At 43.3% G+C, this 19,475-nt stretch overlaps 1 protein-coding gene across 1 annotated transcript in view; it reads right to left on the reverse strand.

Annotated features, from left to right (window-relative positions):
- Positions 1-5,374: 5,374 nt before the first annotated feature.
- Positions 5,375-19,475, reverse strand: part of LOC126367676 (mediator of RNA polymerase II transcription subunit 13) — a 99,861-nt gene continuing 85,760 nt past the window's right edge. The window contains exons 22-31 of the mRNA XM_050011319.1: positions 18,876-19,187; positions 18,362-18,576; positions 17,634-17,797; positions 17,094-17,279; positions 16,510-16,748; positions 15,541-15,686; positions 14,815-15,092; positions 13,815-14,069; positions 12,989-13,248; positions 5,375-11,966 (exon numbers count right to left, since the gene is read on the reverse strand). Of these exons, the coding sequence (XP_049867276.1) occupies positions 11,834-11,966; positions 12,989-13,248; positions 13,815-14,069; positions 14,815-15,092; positions 15,541-15,686; positions 16,510-16,748; positions 17,094-17,279; positions 17,634-17,797; positions 18,362-18,576; positions 18,876-19,187 (2,188 nt within the window). The 3' untranslated portion in view covers positions 5,375-11,833. The remainder of the gene's footprint in view (positions 11,967-12,988; positions 13,249-13,814; positions 14,070-14,814; positions 15,093-15,540; positions 15,687-16,509; positions 16,749-17,093; positions 17,280-17,633; positions 17,798-18,361; positions 18,577-18,875; positions 19,188-19,475) is intronic.

The following is a 19,475-nucleotide window of genomic DNA, read 5'->3' on the forward strand; positions in this document are numbered from 1 at the left end:
TGAAACGGCGATAATAATTTAACATGCCGAGGAATCTCCGCATCCCTTGCACTGTTTCAGGGGGTGTAAAATCCAGAAGGGCTTGAATGCGATCCTGAGGTGGCCGAGTACCTTCAGAATTAATAAGGTAGCCGAGAAAGGTAACCTCACTGGCTCCAAGGACGCACTTAGATGGGTTGACAACAACGCCATAATCGTGAAGCCTCTGAAATAACGCTCTGAGATGTTGCGCGTGTTCGGCGGGACTCTTGGAAAACACCAGAATGTCATCGACGTAGGCGAAGCAGAAACTGAAGCCACGTACCACCTCGTCGATAAAGCGCTGGAATGTTTGTCCAGCATTGCGTAACCCGAACGTCATATAGGGGAACTCAAAAAGTCCAAAGGGCGTGATGATAGCAGTCTTGCCGATGTCATCGCCGTGAACAGGGATCTGTTGGTAAGCTTTGACCAGGTCTACAGTGCTAAACACCGTGCAACCCGCCAAGTTTTGTGAGAAGTCCCCGATATGACGGACGGGATACCTGTCCGGGATAGTGCGCGCGTTAAGGACACGGTAGTCGCCACAGGGGCGCCATGTCGAATCCTTTTTGGGCGCTAAGTGCAGAGGTGAAGACCATGCGCTTTTGGACGGCCTCGCGGTACCGCATCGCACCATGTCCTCAAACTCCTTCTTGGCAGCGGCCAGTTTTTGAAGAGCTAACCGGCGAGGGCGGCATGATACGGGAGGACCATCTGTAGTTTTAATGTGGTGGACAGTACTGTGCTTAGTGATTCTAGGCAAGCCAGGAGGTCGTGTAACGTCTGGAAACTCAGCGAGAATTGCTGAATAAATAGAGCTTCCAGCATCTACAGCTCTGACACTCGGCTGTTCAACATCGATTGAAGACACCGCAGAACACAAGCCAGTAGTGTTGTCCACAAGAGAATTGTTGCGGCAGTCGGGGAGTAGGTGATAATGAGCCAAGAAATCAGCTCCTATTATCGCTCTTTCCACATCAGCAACGACAAACTGCCATGCAAATGAGCGACGCAGCCCCAAATTGAGACAGAGGTTGACCGTTCCAAATGTTCTAATTTTGCTACCATTAGCTGCACTGAGCTCATAGTCAGAAGTTTCCCGACGACGTGGGAGCCAGTTGTGAGGGTAACAGCACAAGTCGGAGCCGGTGTCAATAAGAAATTGACGTTTAGTGACCTGATCTGTAACAAAAAGTCGACGGCTGCGGAGTGAGCAATCAGTTGCCGCCGCTACTGACCGCTCCGAGGGTTTTCCGGCTTCCAATTGCAGGGGGCGATGCACTTGACAGCTCGCTTCCCGAAGCGTTTGTGATACCAACACAGCTTGGCAGAAGCAGGTGAAGCTGCGCGTGCAGATTGCCTATTGGAGCTGGTGCTGCGGGACCGTTGGTTGTTGGAGGTCAAAGAGTTTACTCGATTTGTGAGTTCTTCGACCTTAAGAACCAATGTCTGAAGTACATCAGATTCGTGTGCAGGCGCAGGCGCATTGACGGTGGTGGAGAAGACTGAACTTGATCGTCCGGTAAGTTCGAGGATCTTATCGGCTAAGTCGGCCAATTTATCCAGGCTTAGCTCAGGCTGGGATGCGAGAATGACCTGAATATTATGTGGAAGGCGACGCATCCATAACTGCCTCAGGATACTTTGATCTGAAAGTGAGACACCAGCCAATGACCTTAGGTGCCGGAGGAACTGAGACGGTTTTCTGTCCCCAAGTTCCTCGTCGGTAAGTAGCTGCCGAACCTTTTGCTCCTCCGACATGGACAGTCTTCGAATCAGTTCGTTCTTGAGTGTGGAGTACTTTTCTCCAGTCGGGAGAGGACGTGTGATGATGTCTTCCACTTCACCTGCAAGCTTATAATCAATTTGACCAACAATGCAATTGTACATGGTGGCGTCGGATGAAATGCCTGCCATCTGGAATTGAGCCTCTACCTGTGCGAACCATACCGATGGCTTATCCGGCCAAAATGGTGGAAGTTTAACTGACACCCTACAAGCCTCTTGTTTAGTATTAGGCTGCTCTTCGAGAACAGCCTTGTCAGCAAGAATTTTCTCCAACTGATCCTTCAAAGCCTGTACCTCCGCCATGGTTTAATACAATGTTAAAAAATAGCACAACAATAAAATATTAAAATGTTATATAAACATGTAAATAAAAATGTTATGTGCACCCCCAAAGTAACAAACACACTCAGGAGAATATTAACATTCAATAAAAAGTAATAAACCAAAATGCACAGTAATAAAATCCCTTATTATAAAATGCACCATATGAAAATACCCTTAAAAATTAATGTTAACAGTACCGCAACCAAAATTGTTTAAAATTATAATAAATAACTAAACACACAACCAGAAAATTAATATTAAACATCCACAGTCATGAACACAACACAATAAAAATAAATTTTAAGTTGTAAAATATTTTTGTTAAGAGTCCGGAATGTTATTTGTAATTTTTTGTTTTTTTTGTTGAAAAGTCCATGCAGAAGTATGTTGAAATAACACCAGTAGGATGATGAAACTCGTCGTATGCGTTTGTTAAAAGTCCATGCAGAAAGAAAATGAAATATATCACCAGCGTGCAGAATGATGAAGCCAGTCGTCTCCGCGTCATGCAGTTAGTGGGTTAGATTTGACGTCACAAACACGGAATCACAACACCAGGGAACAGTCCAGCACCATTAAAATACGCTTCCCAGCCGATTAAAAAGTTTTTTCAAGCCGGCCTTCGCCGCTATGAAGTGTAGAGAGGGGTCACCAATTTCGTGTATTGGGAATCGTAGTCCTGATGTTCTGGATAGTGTTCTTGATGGTAATGTGTATGATGGTGGCTCAGATTTAAACAGCAAACGGCTTGGTGTAAAGTAATTATATTTTCTTTAAATTGTTAGACAAAAACAAAAGTTATGGTAAGGCGGACAAGTTACGACATGTTGCGTGCGCGTTCAAAAGTCGCTCTCTATGATGTCAAACAGGGAACGTTCAGAAACTGACATTTTAAAATGAACGTTCGGAAATGAACTAAATAATTTTGTTACATCGTACATATTAACAATTAACTTAACAATAATTAAAATTATTACGATAGGTAAATCGAATATAAAAGAATCTTATGTAAATCAATCGTGAGCGTAATTCGCCACAAAACCTTATCTTGTATAGCCTACCAAGTCAGGACTCGACAGTCTTTCATAAATTGTTTTGATTAGGTAAGAGTATTGTGCAAAAGAAAATAATACTTACACGATTAATAAGTTTACAGTTTATTATGAATATAAATTTGTATGGTAAATAACATACGTGTATACGTCAATTATATAATTAATAAAAAATAACATGATTCAAATACTTAACCGGTTCGAACCCTGGTACCGGACCTGCACCAATGAGGTCCGGAAATTCATTTGTCTTAAGTGTAGTTTCCAGTAGCAGTTGGCTCGACCATTATAGACGGCGAACATTGGTCTAACAGAAACCTCTGTGAGGTGTGGTTACTTAGTCTATCTTGCGATGGCTTGTGAGTTTATGTTAAATACTTATTTGTTTATTTTCGATGAATACACGCCGATTTTGTAAGATTTCGGGATAATTGGGTAAAAATGTTAGATGACTTTTGAGCTATTCGTATATTGCGCAGTCGATGCACTGTAAGGGAATGAAAACGGAATTCAGTAGATTCAATATTATGGCGAACTCTATCATCTAAATGTTTACATCACTAACTTACCTCTATCTGTGTACTTCATTAATAAGAATACCGTTAAAGCAACAATCACGGTAGAACAATAAATAAAGGCTAAAATATCTTTTCGGAAAAATAGTTGTTCCGACATCATTGTCAGACAGGTTGTTGATGTTTCTTATTTAAGGCAGGCAAAGATCTAAAATGAGGGAAACAAGCGAAACCTCCTCGAACAACCTCCGTGGTCCAGTGGTTGAGCATTGGGTTCACGATCTGGAGGTCCCGGGTTCGATTCCCGGTGGGGACATATCACAAAAATTACTTTGTGGTCCCTAGTTTGGTTAGGACATTACTGGCTGATCACCAGATTGCCCAAAAGTAAGATGGTCCGTGCTTCGGAAGGCACGTTAAGCCGTTGGTCCCGGTTACTACTTACTGATGTAAGTAAGTAGTCGTTACATGAGCCATGTCAGTGGCCTTTGGCGGCTCAATAGTAACCCTGACACCAGGGTTTGTGAGCTTGGTACTCCAACCTCACAACCCACACGATAGAAGAAGGGAAACAAAGAATGTTTTTTAAACCGGTCCGCGGAGGTCCGTGTTGCTCTATGTTTAAACCCCGCGGAGGTTTATGTTAGTTTCACTAGGGGTTTATAGTGTACTACTAGTGTATTTGAGAAAATGAAAAAATACTTTTATGGTTTATCGCTCCAGTCCGCGGAGGTATGTGTTGTTCTATGGGTTTTTCGACATCGTTTTTTTTTTATATTCAAATCACCTCGTATAGTTGACGTCGCAATTGATGTGATTTCTGATAATTACAAGTGCCCACGTTAATTTTACTGTTTATTTTCAAAGTTTTATGAACTTTTGGCGTAAAGTAAATCCTGGGAATTCCAATCTTGCCCATTTTTCATTGGCTAACTTTGTATGCTCCATTTATTTATTTATTTATTTATCAGTGAATGCTTACACTTACAGTATATACCAATCATGCAAACAATTTTAACTTCATTAAGATGCTTAATTTAAAAATATGCTAATTTTATATAATGGTCAAAAAACTTTATGCGCCCTTAAACGGGAGCAGAGCTAGGGAGCGCCTTAGACTCCAAGTAACGGCTAGCAACTGCCAGGAAACGCGACTCTGTGTCAAAGAACACGTCCACTGAGTGGTCCAGACCGAGAATGTTCAAGAGGGTGACCGCTCGGTATAGTGGTGAATGTCCTTGCGCTTCTGTTCGGGTTCTAGGCAGAACAAACAGTGGATTTTTACGGGGCCGCAGTCGTTGATGAGAAATGGTAGGAACACTAAGACCAAACAGTTTTACTTGACTGGAAAGATATATTACACCCCGTAGAAGTTGAAAAAAATATCATACATCCATACCCCCTCCGGTTGATTGGGGGGAGGCCTGTGCCCAGCAGTGGGACGTATATAGGGTTTATGTAACTTTTGTAGAGATGATCGCCGGAATGATTCAGATTTATAGCATACGTGAGCGTACAGGTATACTTATTCTATATGATCACGTTGTTTGCGCTGAATTTAAGTTGATGTTTCATTATGTATCTGCTCGAGATACTATTAGACATGTTTCAAATGTATCACTCGACGCGATGCGAAGGGTACCTCTTTATTCAACCAAAATAAAACAGTGCTGGTAAATATGTAATATTTTATTCATAATTATTATTACCTATTTTCACAGTTATTTATAAAGTTATATTAATATCAAGTATTACACTAATTTTGTTTTACGATCCTAATGATTGCTCCATTTAGAAAATTTGATTTCCACTTCAATCATCAGATTCGACCGACACTTATAGCTAGTATATGACAAAACGGTGAGGTCTATATACAGTACAATCCCGATTCCCTAAAAAAATTGACAAATTCACAATAACAAAAATGTTCAAAAACGAAACCCTAAAAATAATACATTCAACTACGAATCTCGCTCAACAACTGTACAAAATATTACGAGTGGTTTCTTTAAAACGTGCTCCGTTACACCGGCAAAGTGGGCAAATGATTAACGGTATTCAAAACTACCTCCGTCTATGTACAAAATGACGTTTAAAAACAAATATAAACTATATACAACATCATTAAATATTCTCAAATGCTGTAACACATTTAAAACATTTTATATTCAACTAGGCATAATTCAGTTAAGTAGCGGCTCGCCGCTGCTACGTTCAATAATTTAGGTAAGGGCGGCGCGCGCGGCCCCGCTGCCGGCGCATGCGCGAGGTGCGCGGCCGCGCGCCCGCCGTGCAATTTGCCTACGGCCCGCGCGACGGCCGCGCCGGACCGACATAAGAGAGAAAACATCAATATTAGGTACTAAGCAACAAAAATATACAATACAATGCCAGTTTGTTCAATACAGTAAATCTGATTTGATTACAACGATTCCGTCCACAGATATAATGGTACAAATAGTTTGAAATGAATAGGTACACTATAATCATACGACCCATAACACTCCTCGGACATATTTACATGTTTCACAGCACACCTCTCTAACTTACGCTTTAAATATATTAAAATAGAAAATTTCATATCTACTTATACTGTTGGGAGATTCAGCGGGTCGACAATTTTGCTACTTTGTTGCCGCCGGAGCGATGGCAGATATTCTCGTCATATAACTTGTTAGGGTAAAGGTACTCTTTAAGTATCCGAATATTTGAAGGCCGCTCCGTTGGCAACGTCTATGTTATAACCATGGGCTCCTCATTATATCATATTATTATCTTTACAAAACGAATTTCTATTTATACAAAACGCTACTTCAAACATGACCTAGGGGGCTCTCTTTATCACTATTCAGCTAACCGTAAGCTATTGGTGTTTATGTTACAATGCGATACTATCGACCAGAGGTTTGTATCAGAAGACATGTTTATAACTTTTAAAATTGTATATTTAGAGTATCAATATAAAACCACTAGTTGTTACGAGAGATAAAACCGTAAACATTTCGTACTTTTGATATAGTTGATCAACAGTTCCCAATTAGTACGTGTATCCCGAAAGCATAGAATAAAAATAATAATATAAGCGTATTGGACGCCGAACTAGATTTACCTCGCAGAAATTGAAACAACCCTCCCAAAATTAAAATTATACATTGGCCAATAACCCGACAGAATTAAGTTGACAGCACGCGTGAAACGGATTGCATAACAGCGAGATGCCTATATAGGAATTATATAATTCGCATGGGTTATTCATTCATTTTAAAATTAACAGTTTTTCAATCTCCCGTCCCTTTTCTTTTCGGTGAATAAGAAAATGTATAACTTAAAGGTGTCTGCTGGAATTGGGGTCAGTGAGTGAACTTATTAGTAATAAGTCTGTACTTATGTTGTTTGAGGAACGCGGTATTACGGACTAACGTCCTATTTTCTACCTTTTATTTTCAAAGGATAATTTCAGTTGTACGGGATACACAAGTTTGAACTTCTGAAAAGAAACTAATTGGGAACCAATGTCGTACCACCACTGGACAGATATTGGTCCTTATTTAGAACATTCTAACGGTTTAATTTCACTAGCTTTTATCGAAACGACAAAACAATATTTGTCCTTCAGTGGGCAAAAAGTTGTCAATAAGAGCTTATTAATTTCATGTTTTGATTGAGCTTTTGTTCCCTCTTGTAAAATGTTTATAAATACATTAATTACATTAAAATTGTTTCTAAATTACGCATTACATGATTTATATTCAAGTCAAAAACATAAGATAGAAAATAATTTAAATTCCAACATAAAAAAATCTTATAAAAATAATGGTTTTAATTTAATGAGTAATGTATTTTCAAATAAAATTGAGACGAAATGAGAACCCTGTTGAATAAACGGTCTGTGGAACGAATCCTGCGCCGAATTCTTTTCTAAACTGCTGCTTATCGAGATATTCACTGTATACTTCATGCAAGCCCAAAGCTCTTCAATATTTGGTATATCTCGAAAGCAGCACGTTTAGAACCAGAATGGTGGCAGCTAAAGTAAAACCTTGTTAAAATATAAAACACTACACGTAGCTAACTCCTTTGGTAAGTCATACCGGTTTAATACAATAATGTAAAAAAATAATATACTTACATTAAATATACATATTAACAACGTAATTATTATTAAATTGCAATACATAACTTGTGACGTGAATAATGTAAAGAAGTTTGATTTTTCGTTAAAAACTTAAGTCGACTGTTGATTTGTATAAAATTCCGGATTTGTCGCGCGCCGATTAAAAACATTTATAAAAAATTGTCTACATTATAATTACTGTAAAATAAGTCTTTAACCCTGAACGGGCGGCGCGTCAGCCTGGGGCGAGCCCGCGCTGCTATGGGCTCGGTGCCCGATGCCCGTAGGGGCATTATAATTAATTTATGTAGTAGTAATGAATGCTAGGCTATATAAAATGAGGTTCGTGGTAATGGAGTGAGAGATCACGGAAGTATGAATTTAGCGAAAGACTCATGGAAGTATGGGAAACAAAAATGAAGTGTCCTTAGCGAACAATCCCTTGGGGCCTTAGTACGGACATATACAGCGTGTGAGAGACGCCCTTATAGATGTTTCACTTTTACATAACATATATTAGGATCACGCCCGTAGCCCCGAAGGGGTAGGCAGAGGTGTATAATATACAATACACTTATACACGTGTACAAAGTCCGATGTACTTTTACATGAAAGAAAGAAAACTCAAATATTTAATTTAGTTTAAAGATCTACCTGTATGCGCCCGTACTTAGGCACAAAACCACCTTAATGATTTTTAAAACCATATTTCGAATTGGACCACCGAAAGATTGCTATTCAACTAGGTACAATTTCCCGGCTTTTATTATTTTTCTAATACCTTTCATGGTATGTGCGACCTTAAAAGTAACGCGTACATAAGTACCTTAATTTATATCTTTGCTAGCTGAACGAACTTAGAACCAATCATAGTGTTGAACTACATCTAATCGCATTGCCTTACACTCTCCTATGCTTCTGTCTTTTTCTGTCACACAGAACCGTTATTCACTAGAGCGAACGAGATAATACGAAATCAACGAGGACTTCGGTCCCGCTCTTGGGGTGGTATTAATAAACTAATCTCAGCTTTGAGACTGCCCTCAAGATCATGTCAATGTGACAGTTCTCATATAAAAACTGAGACTTGAGTATGATCTTGAGGGCAGTCTCAGCTGAGATTCGTTTATTAATACCACCCCAAGAGCGGGACCGAAGTCCTCGTTGATTTCGTATTATCTCGCTGTTACAGTGCAGAGTGACGGGAAACGATGGCATAGGAAAGTGCGTGTCTGTGCGTAGATATGGCCTAACACTGAATGTCGCTAATATTTCTTACAACGGAAGTTCTAAACCACATTTTTGATCTATCATTGGGTACATTATATTGCTCATGACTGTATGTAGGACACTAAGTATCCGCGCGCAAAGTTGACAACTGGTTATTTGTTTTGTTTTTGCCATTTGTATAGGAACCAAAGTAAAATCACTGACGCAAATATATTAATAAAAAAACTTTATGCAAACCAGGTTTGAAACAAAGAAAACAATTTTTATTGTGTATATTGACCAATCAGTAAAAAACAAAGTGTCTGGATTTGCTGCTGTTGTGTTTGGTAATCCGGCTGTCAGTAACATATGTTTCATAAGTATAGGTAGAACTTAATTCTGTTCAAGTTGACACCAGCGGGCTTAGCACCGAAAGCGCGCGACTGTCACCCGTCACTCTCTGACAGTACCGCACAGAAAGAGACAGACGATCTCTGTCGCAGCGAGAAAGAGTCGCGTGCTTACGGTGCTAGGCCCGCAAGAGGGTCTATAACGGATACATTGAAGCCGTACATGCCATGGTTGCGCTTAGGATGTTAAGCAATCGATCCCGGATTATTTACTTAAGTATGTATGTATTTACTTAAGTTTGTATTCATGACTTGAGTCATGTCAGGGGTCTTTTGACCCTAAAATTAAGGTTGATGCGATCGGTCATTGCCCTCACAACCCACAGACCCATTTGTAGCCTATTTAGACCCCCAGAGCTTACCATACCCCCCCATCCTAAGGGCTTATTACACCTACCTGTTGGCAGGCTAGATGCGTCAAGGTCACGGGTGGTTTCCATGGTAACGACACGCCTAGCTATTAGACTACACGATCTGATCAGGAAACGGGAGTTGGTGGGGAGTAACCATGAGGAGCTCGGTGGTGCAGCGGTAAACGCGCTCGGTCTGCGATTGTTGAAGAGTTAAGCAACTTTCGCAAAGGCCGGTCATAGGATGGGTGACCACAAAAAAAAAGTTTCCATCTCGAGCTCCTCCGTGCTTCGGAAGGCACGTTAAGACGTTGGTCCCGGCTGCATTAGCAGTCGTTAATAACCATCAATCCGCACTGGGCCCGCGTGATAGTTTAAGGCCCGATCTCCCTATCCATCCATAGGGAAGGCCCGTGCCCCAGCAGTGGGGACGTTAATGGGCTGATGATGATGATGAATGGCAACCACTGTGACCTTGACGCATCTAGCCTGTCGGACAGGTGAGTGTAATAAGCCCTATACTTAAACTTTACATTTTACAATTTATCTAAGTACTGTCTTCACCTAGGAGTACATTCCCACTGCTTCTTCCATCGATCTAGGACGCGAAATAGTGTCATAATGGAATTAATTTGTATTTGGTAAGAATAAATAGAGAAAAATAAATAATCGCTAACCAAATGTTTGAGGTACTACATAATTTTAAACTGGGTTCCAAATCTAAAAGTCATTCATAAATTATGAATACGAAATTCCAAAATATGGATTGTTGTAGAATATATACATAGCGTGGTGGAGTATGCCCCATACTCCCTACGACTGATCGAGGCCTGTGCCCAGCAATGGGATGGTATTAGGTTTTACCTAAATAGACTTTTTTATTATTATTTTTATAGTATATTTTCTATTCTCCCTTTTAAGGGGTAGTTATTATTATTATTATTAAATAATTCATGTGCTACCTCAAACAAATGGGAGCTTATAAGCAACCAAAACAAACATAATGCCCTCAAGCCGACTGAGAACTAACCTTTACAAATACTCTATTCCAAGGTTGTGTCCCGTGCTAATAACACTGACAACACTTTACTTTGGAATAAAGCACACTTACATATAACGCATAGGGGGTTTGAAAAGGTCACACCGAAAGAATTGGAGTTTTCTAGATCAAAGATGAATTATGAAATTCTGATTACTAAATAGCTCGCTCGGAGGAGCTCGGTGGCGCAGCGGTAAACACGCTCGATCTGCGATTGTTGAAGTAAAGTAACTTTCGCAGAGGCCGGTCATAGGATGGGTGACCACAAAAAAAAAGTTTTCATCTCGAGCTCCTCCGTGCTTCGGAAGGCACGTTAAGCCGTTGGTCCCGGCTGCATTAGCAGTCGTTAATAACCACCAATTCGCACTGGGCCCGCGTGGTGGTTTAAGGCCCGATCTCCCTATCCATCCATAGGGAAGGCCCGTGCCCCAGCAGTGGGGACGTTAATGGGCTGGTGATGATGATGATGATTACTAAATAAAGACAGATCTAAAGGTTACAATAACGTTTTCTTTTTTCTATTTAACTTTAAATTTTAATAAAGAAAAACGCAATAATAATTGCGACATTTTGTCACTTTTGTGTTTTGTGTGCACAGTATACTTTTTCATACAAATTCCATAGGAATTTCGTGTTTTGACGTTTAGTAAAAAGCAACTAATTCGATTAGTTGGAAACTAGCCTACTGCTTCAATGTGGCCTTTTTAACCCCCCAGAACGGAATTTCATCGGCTAAGTTGATTTAACTTTATAAAATGTTCATGTAATCAATTCTAAATTTTGTCACTTATTTCATCACGCAATGGATGTATCACTACCCTAATCGGGATTATAGTCGTGGGTTGTGGTTATGTTGTAGCGATTCTAACATGACACAGGGCTGCTAAAGTCGGTCAACGACATTACTGTTTTTGAAAATTAACTAAGTAATCCCTATACAAACATAGCCGTTAAAACACCAGTCGTGTATACAAGAGGCATATAACGAATCCTGTAGTTTGTTTCGTCTGTCTACCCCAGTGCGGCGGCGGTGTGGTAGAGCTGCATCAAGGCTTGCACGTGGAGCGGCAGGCAGGACAGGCGGTCGTGGGTGCTGCCGTCGAGGGCCAGCCACGAGAGAGCGTTGTAGCCTTCTAGTACGTATCTGGAAAGATAATGTGGATTTGTTATGTTGGGTGGTGTCGTTACTTGAGCCATGTCAACGGCCTTTAGCGACTTAATAATAACCCTAACTGTATGGGACATACCTAATAGTCTACCATTTATGGTCAGTCACATCTCTAGCGCGAGCAAACCAACGCGTCTCAATATTTGGATCTTGTAATTTAATATAATATCCTAAGTGGGAACCACAAAAGTCACTTTCTAATCCCTAGTTTGGTTAGGACATTACAGGGTGATCACCTGATTGTCCGAAAGTAAGATGATCCGTGCTTCGGAAGGCACGTTAAGCCGTTGGTCCCGGTTACTACTTACTGATGTAAGTGAATAATCGTTACACGAGCCATGTCAGGGGCCTTTGGCGCTAACTGGTATTGGGCGAGTCTCGAGATCCTACCCCCTTTGGGTCTTTGAAATGGCCCTAAGCCGCTAATGAGTAAAGGGGGAGAGCGCATGAGCTTCTTGCTCGCACTTATGCAACCCTGTGCGTTAGTCTTTTGTTTTGTATTTTCCTGTTTGTGCAATAAAGTATTTATGTTATTTTACGTGTTATGCGACACACGGTAAGAATGACATCGGGACGTGATTGTGGTAGTGTTGTTGTGTGGTAAGCGAAAGTTGACGGCAGGGCTGGCAGAGGAAGACCTAGAAGGACTTACATTGACCAAATTGGAGATGTCCTTAGAAAAGGTTTAGTACGATCTACTCTGAATCGGCGTGCGTGTATGAAGCGATTGATGAATGTGGAGGAAGCAAGAGTCGGGATCGAAGCAAATGGAATTCTAGTCTCTGCTTACCCCATTGGGAAACGGGCGTGAGTTTATGTATGTACGTAGGTACTATTGTGTGTTTGTGGTCTTTCTATCTATATTTCGATGTGCGTAATTCGATGCTTTGGAATAAACCTTGGTTGCTGGGTTCTTGAAAAAGTGTAATCACATAAATGCCACACCCCAGACACTCCATTCAAAAATGTATATGTGTGTTGTGTATGCAGGTATGTACCTGAGCACGTCGGTGGTGGTGGTGGAGTCGAGCGGGTGCGCGTTGTGGTCGCGGCGCTGCGGCGCGGTGAGCGAGGTGAAGTCGTCGGAGGCCTGCAGGCTGCCGGCGTGCAGGTGCAGCGCCGTCTTGAGGAAGGCGGGGCAGGCGTCGCGCAGGTGCGAGCAGCCCGCCCACCACCAGCCCGGCATGGCGCCCAGCGGGGCCGTCGACACCAGGTAGCCCAGCGCCAGCGGCTGCTGCAGCACAGTGCCCACTTGTTCCTGGAATTGACAATTCCTTATTAGTGCTGTATTTTTTTTTACTAAACCGCAATCCTCTCTGGATCCTAAAGCCTGCGTCCAGCAGTGGAACGTATATAGGCTTTTTATGTTGTATCTCTTTATGGTAGCCGAGACAGCAGGGCGTTGCGCTTTATTGCGCTAGTGGCCTTTGCACGATGAGGCTGTGTGCTTTATCTGTTAAATTCCAACATAATCTACACAGACAGTCTTTGAGTAATCCGTAAATAAATACTGTTTACCGTAGTTTCCCTGCTAATTATATCTAGCTGCTGAAAATACTAGAATAGCAGCCTCCATGGTCTCAAGAGGGGCCCCCGGGTTCGATTCCCGTTGTGAGACTGTCTTTTGTTTGGCTAGGCCATTGCAGGTTGAATCACATGGTGGTCCCGGGCTACTAGCCCAAACACCACCAACCTACACTGGAGTATGCTCCATACCCTCTTCGGTTCCCTCCGGTTGATTGAGGGAAGACATGTGCCCAGCAATGAGACATTAAGTTTAGGCATCTAGTTCTCTTTAAAAATATATCTTTTATGTTTCCTCACCGCAGTATGGTCAGCGTGCGCATGGCTGGCCACCTGGTGTTGCCTCGCCGGGCTGCCGTCTCTGACGTCATCGTCGTCGTGGCGGCGGGGGGAGGCCCGCGGGGAGCCCGGCGCCCACGCGAACATGTCCCCCATGAACAGGTCAGTCATGTTCTCCTCCCCCATGTCCTCGTCGACCATGTCCACGTCTAGGAACATGTTCATGTCGTTGTCCTCGCCGTTAGCCATCGGCGGCTCGAACGGCATTTGGTTTGACTGCAATGGAAGTTAGAAAATGTAAAATTGTAGCCGCGCGTATTTAGAAATGCTAGTTCAATACGTCCTCGCTGGCCGAGACGAACTGGAGTAGGATTTCCAAGCGATAAACGCTCGTAAACCCTACTCCAATACGTCTCAGACGGTGGCGAAATGGAGAAGGATTTCTAGGTTAAAATGCGTTAAAATGTGCTAGAAACCCTCATTCTACTCCTCAACCGATACTTTAGTGCAGAAGCAAATATAAAAATAATTATTTCTTGATAATGTATAGAATTATATTGCTAGATCATATGTCTGTTACCCCCTCCGGTTGATTGAGAGGAGGCCTGTGCCCAGCAGTGGGACGTATATATAGGCTGTTTATGTATGTATGTATGTATGTCTGTTATCCAAATTAGAAAGTTAAACGAAGGCAAGTCTATACAGCGCCATATATTTATTTTAGGGAACGTAATATGGAAGGTCCCTGAACTGTCAAACATAGCTGGCGGGGATTAGGTTAGGATATTATACATCTCTGCACCCGGGAATACAACACCTGTAATACTGCTGCTGTAATGGGGAAACGGAATAACGCTAGGAAAATGTTGTTGTGATTATGACGTCCCGGACTTGGAAGACGTCCCATGCACGTCGAAGTTATTATTATTATATATTTGCCTTCAATTATTTTACTTGAGCTATCTTGTATATGGAAACATGTAGTTTACTTTTGTTTATTGCGTAAAATGGCTATACTAACCTGCGTAGTAGCAGAGGTAGGAAACACGAGTATATGCGTGGCGGTGACGTCTCTAGGGGTGTGCAGGTGCGACTGTATGGAGGCTTGTGAGAACCTCTCGTCGGGCGTGAACCTGTCGGCCATGAGCCGCAGGCAGGGGTCGGGCTCCGTGGACACCAGACAGGCGCTCAGGATGCACGGCGCGTTGCTGGGGTACACCACCGAGCACGCTGTACATATCTCGCGGAGCACTGCCGACGCTCTGGTCAAGTTCTTGCGGGATAGGAGCCAGCTCCAGCCTGCAAGTAAGTTAATTTTTAAATTTACCTATATAGTAAGGCCAACCAGACAAGATAAAAAACGTAAACAAGCGGACCATTATTGAATTACATTGCGATAGCCAGGGATTATTATCTCTGTCCTTATCATTCGTAAGCGCAGTTATGGCGTCAGTTGGTGAACGACAGCTGTTGTTGTGTGTTTCGTTGCCTTACTAGTAGTCTATGTAGTTGTAGATTTTTATAAAGTTAAGCGTAGAATAAAATAGCCCAGTCGGTAGAGTAGCCCAGTCGGTAGAACGCTTGCCTCTCACTTTGATGTCGCAGGTTCGAATCCAGCACAGGCCTAAACCAATCATTGTCGAATTTGTTTTCGATTTCATGTTTGGATCATCACGTCAATGCGCATTTTGCGAAGATGACGTTTCGTGAATCTGCGTCAATACCGACGAATGTAAATTTGTTTTACCTTTGAGCTCGCCATGTCCAATGCGGCCGAGTCTTCCAACCACGAGCCTCCAGGGTTGCGCGGACTGGCTCATGACGCCCAGCGCCCAGTCCAGCAGCTTTGTAAGCCCCAGTCGCCGCGCCGGCGCCGATCGCCGCCGACGAGATCTGAAACAGTGCCGGTTTACATTGAGTTACATTTGAGATAGTAACCTACGAGGGCAAAACTACAACATTTACGATTGTTGAGCGGTAGTGTTATCTACCCACCATAAGTACAAGACTTGTGTCTTGCACAACCCACTTCACACCAAAAATCGTAATCTTACCGTGTGCCGTCTAACGCATAAATTGAACTTGCTTTCCCCTTACTCCTTACCGGCTCACGTTACGGGTATTTAGACTAAAGTAAGACCCAGAGGGGGTGAGGAAAACTAGCTCGGCTCCTAGTACGAATTGGTGCGGGGCGGGGCGGAGAATAACGTTCTGTACTTTATTGTATGCATAGGTATAATAGGGTCTTCTTCTTATCGTGTGGGTTATGAGGTGGAATACCAACCTCATCAACCCTGGATAATAGGAGTAGCGAAACGTCATTAACGGAGGTCAAAAAAGAAGACTTTCTCTTCTACCGAGGAGGTGACCTAGGCCCCACAGGTCGTACAAACTGGCAAATGGGTTGGCTAGGACCGACACCACCAACCGGTTGGTTGGTTATTTGGGTACTCCTTTGGGTGGTGGAGCAGCATGGTTGATTCAAAACTCAACCCAAAGTATCTTTATTCATTAGGTACCATAGTTACACTTTGTCAATTTTTACATAAATATATTTTTTCAAACGTTTCATCCGCCTAAAAAGATTCAGAGAGATGTTAGAGCTCACAACCTGTATAGCCGAAGAAAAGTAGCAGCTGCAAGAAAAACCTCGGCGGATGGTCCATACAGGCTCTAGTGGATTGAGGAGGCTAGCGCCGAGCAGTGGGTAATGTACCTGGGCGGCACGTGTATGTTGATGGCGTGCGTGTCGAGCAGCTCGCCGCGCGCGTCGGTGGCGGCGGCCAGCAGCCAGCGCTGGTCGTGCGACAGGCAGTACGACAGGAACAGCGTGCCGGCGCCCGCCGCGCCGCCGCCGCCCGCCTGCCCCCACGTCTCCGCCACCTCCTTCAGCGCGCGCGGCGGCGCCAGCACCCACGCCGGCGAGAACAGCTTGTACGGCGCGCGGTTCTTTTCCTGCAATCAACAATTCGTGATGAACTAGTTGACCATCTAGTTCCGCCCATACAACACAGATGGCGCTTACAACGAAACTGTGCGGAACATTCGTTCGTAAATCTCCACTCAAGTAGAGGCACTGCAGTACAAGTATGTATGTAGGTTTTCTATTGATAACTTGAATTTCATTTGTATTCTTTTGATAACTTGGAAGTTGCTTTCGTAAGTATGAAAGATTTTTGGTAATTGAAAGTTCTTACAGATTTCGGGTACGAGTTGTGTTTGTGTGTTATTAACCGACTTCAAGAAAGAAGGTTAATTTCCATTTTTGGTTTGTCTTTTTTCGCAGATCTTTACACTTACGTCTTTGGAGTTGATGAAGAGGTTGGCGGTGGCGGCAGTGCCGAAGCCGGTGAGCGACTTGCCGTTGGCGTGGTGCTGCAGTAGGCGCCGCGCTGAGCTGAACACACTGAAGGCTAGGGCTCGGAGCTCCGCTGCCAAGGAGCCACCCCAGCCCCACGTCTCGCACACGCCTTCTAGGGAGATTATCTGCGGATATCGAGATAGGTAAGATTTTATAGTAACAAGTAAGAAAGAAAACAAATATATATTAGGCTGCTTTTTCAGCAACAGGTAAAATTATTGTGGTTATAAATAAGTAAGACAACAACAGTAAAAAACCACGTGAGTAGAAATCAAATATTTTAAAGGTTTGCAGTGCCAAAATGAGAAAATAGAATACAAGCAAAAAGTATTTTATCCGTGTCGGGAATTGCTTCTGTTTGGATTTTCTTTTTTTCCCAGCCCATGATAGTTTTTTTATGTGTAAATCAAGATTTCAACTAAATTTCAACTAAAAGACATAAAATTGTAAGTAGTGTGTGCGTGTGTCCGTCCCCGCACCTTGACGAGCGGGTTGTGGTGGTGCAGGTGGTCGTGCAGGCGCGCGGCCAGCCGCAGCAGCGCGTGCAGCGCGGCGGCGCGGTGCGCGCGCGCGCCCGGCGGCTCCACCACGTACACCACCAGCGCCGGCGCCGCCGCCTCCTCCTCCGACCACGACCCGCCGCCTGGGGGAGGCACAACTATTACACGCCGAAAATGCAGGTTATATATCCTTGATAACTTCTCTTGCTTCCTCTACATTCATAAATGCAGGTGATGAAGCTTTAAAAGGACGAATATAATGCAAATATGGGGATTTTTTTTCGTCTCATGAAAATTACAGGTAACGCTGTGAGTTATAGAATACAGAAAGTTATATCATCAATACATTATAATAATATAAGATAGTCTGTCATCAGTATGTTTCAGGCTCGAATACTACAAAATGGAATTGCGTGCGGAACTTATCCAATGATTAGTACATGTATACGTCCCACTGCTGGGCACAGGGCTCCCGTCATGAACCAATATACCAGTGATATTATACAGATAGTCCAAGCATCATTGATAAGCGGATCCAGTTTTTATGTCAGGGAGAATCACCAGGTCGCAGACAACCTATATCCGTAGAGAATTGGATAAAATTGCAGTGACCCATGACCCAACCTGTTGCCCAGGGAATCATGACTCCCATGATGCACTGCATTGAACATACACAAGCATTTGGTAATTTAAACATTGTATGTTACCTCCAGGAGTATTATTGGGGTTCCCAGGCGTAGTGGTGGTGCAGTTGGCAGTACTCTCCTCCTGGTCGCTCTGGCTGGACGGCGTGGGCGGGTGGTCGGGCGTCGACGGCGGCCGCATGGGCGACGGCTGCGGCCTCTCCAGGTGACTCGACTTCTCACTCTCCACTAGACTCCTATCTAACCCAAGATTCGCTAACTGCGGCACTAAACTCGTCCTAAAAACAAGTAAGTTCATTTTAATATTTTGTTAATCAGATAACAGCAGAAGTTTCTTCTACTTTCAACAATGGTTAAAGACAACCAATCCAGATTTTGCCAATCTAGATTTTTATGTCACCCTTGCGTCAAAAATCTCGTTCTTACTGTCACCTTACCGCATAAGTGTGAGCGAGACAGACATGCACACTCTTCCCTTTATTCCTTAGCGGTTTACGGCCATTTAGACTAAGCTCGGAGGCCGATACGAATTGGTGCCGGGCGGAGTGCATTAGAACTATTCTATGCCGAAGCTTACCTTAACATTTCTGCGTAAGCTTTCAGGTACTCTCCTAATCTACCAGGCGGTAGTTCACCAGTCCACTCTTCACAGTTAGCGTCACGTGTATTTTCATTGGGCATGGTTCTGACCAGGCCGTCTTTAGCTAGCCGCGTGATGGGCTGGTGGCGGCCAAGACGGCAGGACTCGTAGACTGTTGATAGTTCTCGGAAGAAGGTCTTCAGAGGGTCAGTGAGGGCCTCGCAGTCCGCTGCTAAGACTACGTAGGCCACGTCGCGGCAGTACGAGTAAGGTTCCAGGGATAAGCGCTCCCAGTGCCGTAGGGCGTACCTGGAAGAAACATAAATGGTTACAGGTTGGTGGTGGTTATGGTTAATGGTTATGGCAAGTAAATTTAGTCCATTTAGACTAAAAATAGAAATCAAAAGCTGCACATCCACTTGAGCAGAACGTCCTGCACATCATCGCGCCTTCCCGTCTTACTTCCACTGGATATGACTTAGGATATGTGTGTAAAAGATGAGATGAACGGACGACGAATACATGTGGGGCCCTAGAGAGGGAGGGTAAATCTGGCCATCATCGTTTCTAGCTTCCTAGCGTTTCGTACTGTCGGTA

Source organism: Pectinophora gossypiella, chromosome 6 (genome assembly GCF_024362695.1).
Source record: "Pectinophora gossypiella chromosome 6, ilPecGoss1.1, whole genome shotgun sequence".
NCBI classification, from domain to species: domain Eukaryota; kingdom Metazoa; phylum Arthropoda; class Insecta; order Lepidoptera; family Gelechiidae; genus Pectinophora; species Pectinophora gossypiella.